Source organism: Astyanax mexicanus, chromosome 23 (assembly GCF_023375975.1).
Source record: "Astyanax mexicanus isolate ESR-SI-001 chromosome 23, AstMex3_surface, whole genome shotgun sequence".
NCBI lineage: Eukaryota > Metazoa > Chordata > Actinopteri > Characiformes > Acestrorhamphidae > Astyanax > Astyanax mexicanus.
The window spans coordinates 23,672,604-23,685,025 of record NC_064430.1 but is presented as its reverse complement, the minus strand read 5'-3'; the positions used below and the strand labels follow the sequence as shown (position 1 = coordinate 23,685,025).

Genomic DNA, 12,422 nt, shown 5'->3' with positions numbered 1-12,422 from the left:
GGCTCGCGCAGGCTCGAGCGCAGCAGCTGCTCCGTAGCATGGCATCGAGGAGGATGGAGACCAAACCCGTGATAACGTGCCTGAAAACGCTGCTGATCGTCTACTCCTTCGTGTTCTGGGTGAGTGCGCGCGCTTATCGCTGGTTTGATGATTTAGCAGCAGTGGCTCGAGGCGCAGATTTGTCTGTTTATCTCAGTTTTCGGGGGATTTTTTGCAGAAATCTGCGTTATGTAGCGCGAGACCGCGCCGCTGGGGAGCAGGTGCAGCTCCTCCGCGCGCTCTGATTCCTCGAGCCCGTTAAACGCACGCGCTGCCTGCGTATTTTGGTGCGTGTGTTTATCAGTGCGGGGCTGCGGAGGGGAGAATACCGGGGCTCGACGCCTTTTACTGCAATGACCTTCGAGTTTTATCCAGGAGAGGCAGCAGCAGCATCTTCAGCAGCATCATCAGCATCAACAGCGCTGAATTAACTCAGCACTCAAGATCTGAATCCACACTGCTGCATTTACTGCTGAAACATTGCTTAAACGCAGATAATTCAGTCCATTCCACTCTCAAAACATTAAATTAATGTCTGCAGCCAGTGTTTGATAATGCATTCGTGCTATTAAACCTGCATTAGCTCTCAGTGATGCATAAACATTCATAATAAACTAAAATATAGCATTTCAATATTTCTAATAGTGCAGTGCTTCTATAACAATAGCGTTTTAAGGTGCATTCATGCTTATTCTGTTGCATACACGTCTATAATAATGCATTAGTGGCTATAATGTTGCATAACTGACCATGTTATTGCTTTAGTGGTTATAATGTTGCATAAACGTCCATAATAATGCATCAGTGGTTGCATGAACTCTCATAATAATTCTGCATTAGATCTTGAAGTAATGCATTCATGCTTATTGTGCGGCGTAAACATCTATAATAATACATTAGTGGTTCTAATGTTGCCTGAACTCTCAAAATAATGCATTAGTCGTTATAATGTTGCATAAACGTCTATAATAATATATTAGCGTTTATAATATTGCATAAACGTCTATAATAATGCATTAGTAGTTATAATGTTGCTTATTGTTTTGCATGAACTCATAATAATGCATTAGTGGTTGTCTATAATAATGCATTAGTGGTTATAATGTTGCATGAACTCTCATAATAATGCATTAGTGGTTATAATGCTGCATGAACTCCCATAATAATTCTTCAATATCTCTTACAGTAATGCATTCCTGCTTATTGTGTTGCATAAATGTTCATAATAATGCATTAGTGGTTATAATGTTACAGAAATGTCAATAATAATGCATTAGTGGTTTTAATGTTGAATGAACTCTCATAATAATGCATTGATGGTTATAATGTTGCATAAACGTCTACAGTGATACATTAGTGGTTCTAATGTTGCATGAACTCTGGTGATAATGCATTCGTGGTTATAGTATTGCTTTAACTTTTATAATAATCCATTAGTGGTTATAATGTTGCATAAACATCCATAATAATACAAGAGCCAGTGTAATGTTATAAGCTGCATTGCATTATTATTATAAACTCTAATGCATTATGATGAGAGTCATGGAAATGCATAAGTGCTTATAATGCAGTTATAACATTGGATTTATTTAGCTTTAAATTCTAGTCTAATAGACAGTTATGACAGTATCATTAGAAGGTTGTAAAGCCCCTTGCTGTGCTGTAGGCCTGAAACATACCCAGCCAACGCTCTGCTTGTGCACGAGTCCCCTGTAGAACAAGGTTGGTGACAGAGGGCAAATCTTAGCTTCTGTAAACAGGATTGGGTTTCCGCCATGACTGTGAGTTTATGCTCTGTCTGGAGTGTCAGGATCAGTCTCAGAAGATAACTCTTTTCCTCAGATGTTTATCTATTATCTGGTGTATTTACCTGCTCAGATGCTTTTTGTTTTTACCATTGTTTACTAGCACTGCGTTCTGCTGTCCTTTTGTATGCGATATTAGAGGACATTGTTTGCAGTCTGCAGCAGTGAGGAGCATTCTCAGAAGATAACACAACAGTTTAGAGTCGGCAGTGTGAATCTGTTTTATTGTAGAACAAAAGAACTTAATACAACTCTGGAAAAACATAAAAGAGCACTTAAAAATAATGATTTTTTTTTATTTTACCAAATTGAAAACCTCTGGAATATAATCAAGAGGAAGATGGATGATCACAAGCCATCAAACCAAACTGAACTGCTTGAATTTTTGCACCAGTAAAGAGTAAAGCAGCATAAAGTTATCCAAAAGCAGTGTGTAAGACTGGTGGAGGAGGAGAACATGATGCCAAGATGCATGAAAACTGCATGAAAACTGATTAAAAAACAGGGTTATTCCATCAAATATTGATTTCTGAACTCTTAAAACTTTATGAACATGAACCTGTTTTTTTTTTTGCATTATTTCAGGTCTGAAAGCTCTTCATCTTTTTTGTCATTTCAGGAATTTCTCATTTTCTGGAAATAAATGCTGAGAAATAAATAAGAATATTTTTATTTGGAATTTGGGAGAAATGTTGTCTGTTATCTCAAAAGGATGCTTTCATTAGACTCCAACCTTTCACAAAATTCAGAGACTATGGTGAGATGTTGACATGGTATAATCACGTGATATAATATCTCAGCAGGTGTGGAAAATGCTCCTTACTGGTTGTTAAGACATAGCTGTCAAACACATTGCACACAATTCTCCAGGGTGGTCTTCTGTTGTGGTCTGTACAAGCTGTGCAGGAGGATTGCTAGAGGTGTTTTGAGGTGTTTGAGGTGTTTTGAGGTGTTTGAGGTGTTTTGAGGTATCTATTAGGAGATGCTGAATGATATCATCTTTAAAACACTCATCTTGTGACCATTAAGGTTGCGTTCACATTACCAGTCTGAAGTGACTAAAATCAGAATTTTTTGCTCAATGTAGCTCAGATCTGATTTTTTTCATGGCTGTGTGAATGTGCCAAATCTGATTTTTTTCAATACCAGTACTGAATCCACGTCATGCAGAGCGACCGCGGGCCCTCCTGACGTCCAGCTCTCTCTTGGTTTTGTGAAGCAGTAACGGTGTGGGTAGAGGAGCTGAAAGATAAAAGAATCTGGATGAACTTCTGCATGTTAAGAGCAGAGCTGGGCTTTATATGAATGTTATCTGTAGGCGGTGTGGGTGGGAGATGGTGAACCCTGGAGACAAATGTTTACTGCAGAGGCTGCAAAACACAGGAAATATGACAACTTAACTGTCTGTCTGCCTGTCTGTTTGTCTGTCTGTGTTATAGTACCAGAAATCCTCTACACCTTGTGATTCCCTCTACATTGGGTTTCCTTTCACTAGCCACTTTATTAGAAACACTTTTATCTCTAGTCATCAAACATCTATTTTGTTCTTTCACTTTATAGGAAACACCTCTTGCTTCCACTCACTGGCCATTTTATTAGAAACATCCACTATGTTCTTTCACTTTTTGGCCACTTTATTAGAAACACCTAAGCTGAACACTATCACACTGGCCACTTTGTTAGAAACACCTGCACTGTGCCTCCACTCACTGGCCACTTTATTAGAAACACGCACATTTTACTTGCACGGCCTGGCCATTTTTTTGGAAACACCTTCCTTTTTCTTTCACTCTCTGGCCATTTTATTAGAAACACCTACCTTGTTCTTTCCCACACTGGCCACTTTATTAGAAACACCTGCCTTTTGCTGCTACTCACTGGCCACTTTATTGGAAACACCTACCTTGTTCTTTCCCTCACTGGTCACTTTATTGGAAACACCTACCTTGTTCTTTCCCTCACTGGTCACTTTATTGGAAACACCTACCTTGTTCTTTCCCTCACTGGCCACTTTATTAGAAACACATACTTTGTTCTTTTACTCACCGGCCACTTTATTAAAAACCCCTCCCTCTTGCTTACACTCACTGGCCACTTTATGAGAAACCCTGTTCTTGGTTTCTGGCTGGTTGTGTTTAGTAAGGATAGGTGAGCTCCCTCTGCTTCGCCTGGTTTAACCCTGTGTGTGATCTGATAGTGAGTCCTGAATTAACTCCAATAAAAGTATAGTGAACATGTGTCAGATCACGTCTGACCCCTCCGACCTCCTGAGCCTCTTCCTCTTCCTGCAGTAAGTTCTTCCAGGCTGAGTGGATTTAGAGACGGTGGGAAAGAGAAGAAGGGTTGAAATGACACAGCAGATGCAGCACAAGACAGGAGAGCAGCCTTGACTACTGTATAATACTTTAATAGCAGGTTAGCATTTCGTCGAATCTAGCGTGCTACCCATTTGGCTATTCACTAGTGTTTAATTTTTCTATGAATTTGTCACATTATCAGCTTTACCTTACACCCTGTCTTGCACAAAGCATGTGACATGTAAGGCACCTGGCTCTTAAAGCAAAAGATGAGCAAGTGACACGCTGATTGGTTTATTTCACGTTATGCCCAAAATTAACCACACCTATGGTTAATTAAGGGAATCAGTACATGCCTTTTGCACGTTTCGATCCGCACAAGGCGTACTTTCCCCGGCATTACAATAGCAAAAACACACTGACCCTAAATAAACTGTACGATTCACCTTTAGATTGATAAAATGGGCCCTAAATATGCATTATATACAAAGTGAAAGTAAGAAACAGCAGTTATGATGTTTTCTTCCATGTTTAAAAACAACATACTGTTTAGGGAAAAAATGCGTCAGGAACTAAAATTTTTGATCAGCTAGAGATTAGAACCAGCTGGAGATCTTGGACCCTTGTGTCTCTGATTGGTCCATTGAATTTTTTAGGCCAATCAGTTAAAAATATCAGTTTACCACATCATCATTTGCATTTGCAAGTTAAGGAAATCTCAACTAGATTTTCATCCTGTTGCATCCTGTTGTCTCGTGTTGCCAAGTCATGGCTATAAATCTCATATTCCAATAGAAAATTACTGGCTCAGAACAATATATCCAATCCAAAGCATCAGGCAGGAGTTGTGTGGTGTTCACCGTTTCTTCAGTGGCTGGTACCTACCAACAAGCCTCCAAAGAAGAATAATCTGTGATCCCAAGGCTCAGAAAATTTGCTTGGTCCCAAATACCACTGAACACCTTCAGTTCATGTTCAGGACAGAAATTCAGTTCAGTTTAAAATTCAGATTTGGTTTTCTCACAGCTATCGCTTTAATGGTCTCTGTTTGGACACACCCAGGGCACTCTAAAGTTAATCGAGTGATGCTCTGTGCATCCATCAGGCTTGCCATTTATTTTTCCATTTATCCATCCAAACATCCATCCATCCACCCATCCATTCATCTGTCCATTTTCTCCTTTGATAAAGAAAGCAGGCAGCAGAAAGCACGCTCAGGCCTAACGACTAGTGCGTTATTAAGCTCCCCGCAAGGCCCTGCAAAACATCCTTACACAGAGCGGCAAACGAGGAGAGACAGAGAACAGAAACTGGGTCAGCAGACACGGGAGAGATGGACCGGGGGTCAGGATTATACAGAGAGAGAGAGAGAGAGGTACCATGCAAAATTTGGTAGCTTCACTGCATCACGAACAGAACAGACAGTTATTAAGCCACTCCTGCTACATTAAGAGCTGCTGTACAGAAATGGGCTTTGTGTTGTTTTATAAAGGTTCTTTGACTCTTGGTGCTTTTTTAAAAGGTTTTGTTTCTGGATTTTGTGATATTCAGTAGGCGTGACCGTATGTGGATAATCAATTAGAGACAGCTGTTCCCTTAATTTCTAATGATTATAAAATCTTGAGTTGAAAACTGTCTCCTTTCATAGAGGTTGTGTTTCCTATGAATGTAGCAATCAGTAAACAACCAATAGGATTAAATAGGCTTTTACACCTGAAGAACTTTGGTTCTTAAACCAGTTATGTTTGCGTTTATAAGAATCGTAGGGCTCAGCTATGTTAGTTAACATCTAGCTCCAAAGAAAATGTACAATTAAAAAAGAATTACTAACCTCTGTATAATATTATATATTATAACATTCCAGCAGAAAAAACAACAAAGTATAATATTGTTTTCTTTTTCACTTAAGGTTTTTTTCCCATTTTTGGAAAGATCATTTTGAAGTGGTAAATATTCAGTGAATCCCTAAGAAAAATACAACTAGTTAAATTGGGATTATCAGCTAAAAGCGATATATTTCTGAATGCTGGGGGTTAAAGGAGGTGGGCTTTTCAACAAAGGTTTGCACTCGTTATCATGTTTTTACTACAACCCGATCCATTTCACATCAGATTTTCTCCTGCTATTAGCTACTACCTAACGTCTAGCTAATGTCAGCTAGAGTAGTTAATATGTTGGTTACCTCAGCTAGCGCAGCTGGCTTCTATGAAACTTCTGCTAAAGCAGTTAACATCTAGCTAACCTCAGCTAGAGTACCTAACGTCTAACTAACCTCCTAAGGGTAAACATCTACGCACCATCAACTAAAGCAGTTAGCATCTAGCTTACCTCAGCTAGGGTAAACATCTACATAATATCAACTAGAGCAGTTAACATCTAGCTAACCTCAGCTAAAGTAGCTTAGCTCTAGCTAACCTCAGCTAGGGAAAACATCTACATAACATCAACTAGAGCAGTTAACATCTAACTAACCTCAGCTAAAGTAGCTTAGCTCTAGCTAACCTCAGCTAGGGTAAACATCTACATAACAGCAACTAAAGCAGTTAACATCTAGCTAACCACAGCTACAGTAGCTAACATCTAGCTAACCTCAGCTACAGTAGCTAACATCTACCTAACCTCAACTAGAGTAGCTAACATCTAGCTAACATCATCTAGAGTAGTTAACCACTTTGTAACAGCAACCAGGATACTGTTACACTCCAGTTCTCTGTACTGCAGGTATAGCTAGGTTTGTTAGCCTCGTAGCTTCAGTGTAAAATAAATAAGCTAACTTTGCGAGTGATGAATAATTGAGCAGTTTAAATGTGGGTGTAATTTATAATAATGTTTTGTCAGTAAAACAGAGCTTGTATTGATTTTAGGGAAATAAACTATTTATCTGCTATTTGTTTTGTAAAAGGCTAATCGTGAATTTTATTAGCAATGTTCTGTTTGACTGGAATTATACTATTAGAAGTGTGTTCTGAGTAAAGGTCTCTCTCCCTCCATCTCTCTCACGCTCTCTCTCTCTTTCTCTCTCTCGCGCTCTGCTAGATGATAATTGTGTTTGCTTTGCTGCCTGTGGTAATGTTCCCCAGCAGGCACAGGCTAACGGAGAGACCTGCTGTTACCGCGCGAGAGAGAGACAGGGAGAATAATCTCACCCTCACAGCGCCTCCGTCTCGCCCCTCTTCCAGCTCCGGGCCGTGTGAGAAAATTACACCATCAATTGTGTCCGTGCAGAGGGCACACGCGTTCGGCCGTCTCACTCTGCGTTTCCCCTCAGCACAGAACATACTCTCTCTCTCGCTTTTATTTTCCCACAGCAAACAATGGGCCAATTGACGGAGATAAATGGAGAGAGGGGCCAAAGAGAGAGAGAGTAAGAGAGGGGTCGGGGGGTTCTTCTCGAGGCCGCAGGGTCTATAAAGAGGGGAGTTTGTTCGTCCCAGACCCCCAGTTTCCCTCAACACACACTTTTAGCTGTAGCCCTAAAAGGGTGTTCCAGATTAAAGCTGGACTCACAAAAATAAACGCACTACGAAGGTTTTTTTGAGGTTTGATGCTTTTGACGAACCATCTTCAATTCCTTGAAGAACCATTTCTGTAATAAGGATGTTAATGGTCTATATGTTAATAGTTCTTAACCAGTATAAAGGTTCTTCACACCGTGAAAGTGGTCGAGGCATTGTTCTGGGCTGGAGTCTTGGGTTCAAGTCCCTATCTGGACTACTGAAGTCTTAGGTTAAAGTCACAATCTTCAGGACTGGGGTATTGGATTCATGTCTCTATCACTGCACTGGAGTCTTAGGTCCAAGTCCCTATCTGAAACATGGAGGTCTTGGATTTAAGTCACTATACAGAGCAGTGTAGTCTTGGGTTTATGTCCCTATTTGGAACACGGAGGTCTTGGGTTTAAGTCACTATATAAAAAAGTGGAGTCTTGGGTTTAAGTCCCACTCTGGAACACTGAGGTCTTGGGTTTAAGTCTTGGGTTTAAGTCACAATTTGCAGAACTGGAGTCTTAGGTTCAAGTCTCTCTGTGGAACGCTAAGGTCTTGGGTTTAAATCACTCTATAAAGCACTGAAGTCTTGGGTTCAGGTCCCTCTCATAAGCACTAGAGTCTTGGGTTCAATTTCCTTTCTGGGCCACTGAGGTCTCGTGTGTAAGTCACTATATAGAGCACTGAATTTTTGGGTAATGTCACAATTTGCAGGACTGGAGTCTCAGGCTCAAGTCCCCCTCTGGAACGCTAAGGCCTTGGGTTTAAATCACTATATAGAACACTGAAGTCTTGGGTCTGGATTGGCCCTCTGTCCTGGTTGATGATGGTTGACACCAGGATAAGTGCCTAATGCATTCCTCCAGAAAGAGGGTGGTTTCCAGTTGAAAATAGGCTGTACACAATTGGCTCTTTTTAGTGAGTTTTGGTTGATTGTAAATTGTCCTTGGCTCCTAGAAAGCAACTGTATAAGCATAACTTCCTTCATTTATTCAAAAGCATTGACCCCTCATGTGTCCTACTATAGTCGATAGCGGATTAACTGTTTACTTGTTTACTGATTCTCATGAAGCTCACATCTTACAATTTACAGGACAGGTCTTGGTGGGGCAGATACCACTGGACACCTTCCGAGGTTTTGTAGAGTCCATATCTTTATGGGATAGAGCTGTTTTAACAACACAATGTAACATACACAACATTAAGCAGGTGGTTTTAATGTTATTAATGCTGGTTTTGTGTATAACACAAATTAATACATAAAGCAATGTTTCTGTTGCTAACAATCCTCTCAAAAACGAAAGTAGGCCTTTCATAATCACATGGGGTTCCCCCGGTATTCATACCAGCTCATCTCATTCTAAACCTCGCTTTCAACCAGCTGGTCCTGCTGAACAACACCGGCTGACCCGCTTCTAAAAGTGTAGCAGCCCAACTCTGGATGGACTGAATGCCCCGGATTAACAGCAGAGCTCGGGTTGCTGTCCATCTGTTTGTGGACAAGAGAGTTATTTTTAAAAAAGCCTTGATGCATTTTTACTTCAGATCCACTTTATTTTATTTATTTATTGTTTATGACGTGCTTTTTATTCTATTCATTTTTTATATACTTATTTCTAAAGCCCTAAAATTATTGAAATAACAATAAAGTGATTAATTTGCTTCTATAATGAAGATTCCATAACAACTGTCAAATCGAGTATGTACATCTTGTGAGCTAGAGATTTTTACACAAGTAAGAATGTTTGAGTAAAATGAACATTGTTGTTTTATTCTATAAACAACTGACAACATTTTTTTCCAAATTCCAAATAAAAATATTGACATTTAAAGCATTTATTCATAAAGTTTTAAGAGTTCAGAAATCAATATTTGGTGGAATAACTCTGGTTTCTAATCACAGTTTTCATGCATCTTGATCTTTATGCATGTTCTCCTCCACCAGTCTTACACACTGCTTTTGGATAACTTTATGCTGCTTTACTCCTGGTGCAAAAATTCAAGCAGTTCAGTTTGGTTTGATGGCTTGTGATCATCCATCTTCCTCTTGATTATATTCCAGAGGTTTTCAATTTGCTAAAATCAAAGAAACTCATTGTTTGTAAGCGCTCTCTTATTGTTCACTTTAACATCAAGTATCAAATTACCAATTTACCAAACCAGGCTTTAATAAGTGTTAATATGATGAAAGAAAACAATACTAGACTCCAGTTCAGAGAGATTTAGGTAAGTTTTAATGAACACAGTGATGTGAAACACTATTGTTTTTGTATTTTTAATACTTTTAAAGTCTGTTGAACTAAGCCAGTGTCGGTAAGTCTGCCGGTGTGTCCAGTTGTCCATATGTTACCCAGAGCAGGGAAAGCAGAATGTCTCGGGTCTAAATTAACGTCAGGATGCCAGATCAGCCCCCCAGGCTCAACTTTCACCCCCACTGATATTATTAAGAGCGCATTCGTCAGCCAAACAGCTTTCGCAACCCTTCCTAAAATGAAAAAATGTCTTTAGAGTTTCACGTTTCTGATATTTATGGCGTCTTGTTTGCGCTGGTGGTATAGACACAAGTCAGGAGAGACTGTTTATAACTCTAAAGATATTCTGATCTTACAAATAAGAGAAATTAAAACAGGAAGCTGATTTTAGGTGTTTTATTGTCTGATACCAAGAACAGCAGCAGTTCACATTCAATTTTCACCCGTTCCACACATGCAGGATTTCAGAATTTAATTATAGTAAGTGGCAATTATCTGTACTTACATTATAATGGATATTGGGTAGATGTTGACCTTTTGACACTGAGGTCTCTTAAAGAAGAGAATAATAAATGTGCCGCAATTAGAAAACTACACAAATTGCATAACTCAGTTGAAAGTACCTGGAACTACAAATCACCTTTGATTTACATAACATTACATAAGTTTTAATTACAGCATATAATAGTTTAATTACAGCATGCATTGACTTTTTTGACCTACAGTTGTGGTCAAAAGTTTACATACACTTGTAAAAAACATAATGTTATGGCTGTCTTGAGTTTTCAATAAGTTCTACAACTCTTATTTTTCTGTGATAGAGTGATCGGAACACATACATGTTTGTCACAAAAAACAGTCATAAAATTTGGTTCTTTCATAAATTTATTATGGGTCTGCTGAAAATGTCACCAAATCTGCTGGGTCAAAAATATACATACAGCAACAAAATTTGTCAATTTTGGTGATGTAGCGAGTTGTGTCAATCAAATTAGCTTCATGTCATGGCCTCTTCACTTCTTGTAAGTGATTCTGATTGACTACAGCTGTTGACTTCTCATGAGCCCATTTAAATAGGGCTCATTTGACCCAGTGATTAGACTCAGCTACAAAAGCTACAATGGGAAAGTCAAAGGAACTCAGTGTGGATCTGAAAAAGCAAATTATTGACTTGAACAAGTCAGGGAAGTCACTTGGAGCCATTTCAAAGCAGCTACAGGTCCCAAGAGCAACTGTGCAGACAATTATACGCAAGTATAAAGTGCATGGAACAGTTGTGTCACTACCACGATCAGGAAGAAAACGCAAGCTATCACATGCTGCCGAGAGGAGATTGGTCAGGATGGTCAAGAGTCAACCAAGAATCACCAAGAAGCAGGTCTGCAAGGATTTGGAAGCTGATGGAACACAGGTGTCAGTCTCCACAGTCAAGCGTGTTTTACATCGCCATGGACTGAGAGGCTGCCGTGCAAGAAAGAAGCCCTTGCTCCAGAAAAGGCACCTTAAGACTCGGCTGAAGTTTGCTGCTGATCACATGGACAAAGATAAAACCTTCTGGAGGAAAGTTCTCTGGTCAGACGAAACAAAAATTGAGCTGTTTGGCCACAACACCCAGCAATATGTTTGGAGGAGAAAAGGTGAGGCCTTTAATCCCAGGAACACCATGCCTACTGTCAAGCATGGTGGTGGTAGTATTATGCTCTGGGGATGTTTTGCTGCCAGTGGAACTGGTTCTTTGCAGAAAGTAAATGGGATAATGAAGAAGGAGGATTACCTCCAAATTCTGCAGGAAAACTTAAAACCATCAGCCCGAAGGTTGGGTCTTGGGCGCAGTTGGGTGTTCCAACAAGACAATGACCCAAAACACACATCAAAAGTGGTAAAGGAATGGCTAAACCAGGCTAGAATTAAGGTTTTAGAATGGCCTTCCCAAAGTCCTGACTTAAACCCCATTGAGAACATGTGGACAGTGCTAAAGAAACGGGTTCATGCAAGAAAACCATCACATTTAGCTGAACTGCACCAATTCTGTCAAGAAGAGTGGTCAAACATTCGACCTGAAGCTTGCCAGGAGCTTGTGGATGGCTACCAAAAGCGCCTAGTTGCCGTGAAAATGGCCAAGGGACATGTAACCAAATACTAATGTTGCTGTATGTATATTTTTGACCCAGCAGATTTGGTGACATTTTCAGCAGACCCATAATAAATTTATGAAAGAACCAAATTTTATGACTGTTTTTTGTGACAAACATGTATGTGTTCCGATCACTCTATCACAGAAAAATAAGAGTTGTAGAACTTATTGAAAACTCAAGACAGCCATAACATTATGTTTTTTTACAAGTGTATGTAAACTTTTGACCACAACTGTATATGTTATACCTATTACGATTAAATAAACTAATAAAGAAGTCCTAGATCAAACCTATATCTATACCCTGCAATTTAGAATTTGAGTGCAACACAACGTATGAAAATATAGTTTTATTTTATACATTATATTATAAAAAAAAAGTTTAAAAAGCTAATATTATATAATGCAGA

At 39.4% G+C, this 12,422-nt stretch overlaps 1 protein-coding gene across 1 annotated transcript in view; it reads left to right on the top strand.

Moving 5' to 3' along the window:
- The window catches only part of tspan7b (tetraspanin 7b), a 44,399-nt gene continuing 31,977 nt past the window's right edge, over nucleotides 1-12,422 (top strand). Inside the window, exon 1 of the mRNA XM_007257649.4 lies at nucleotides 1-119. Within this exon, the coding sequence (XP_007257711.1) occupies nucleotides 39-119 (81 nt within the window). The 5' untranslated portion in view covers nucleotides 1-38. The remainder of the gene's footprint in view (nucleotides 120-12,422) is intronic.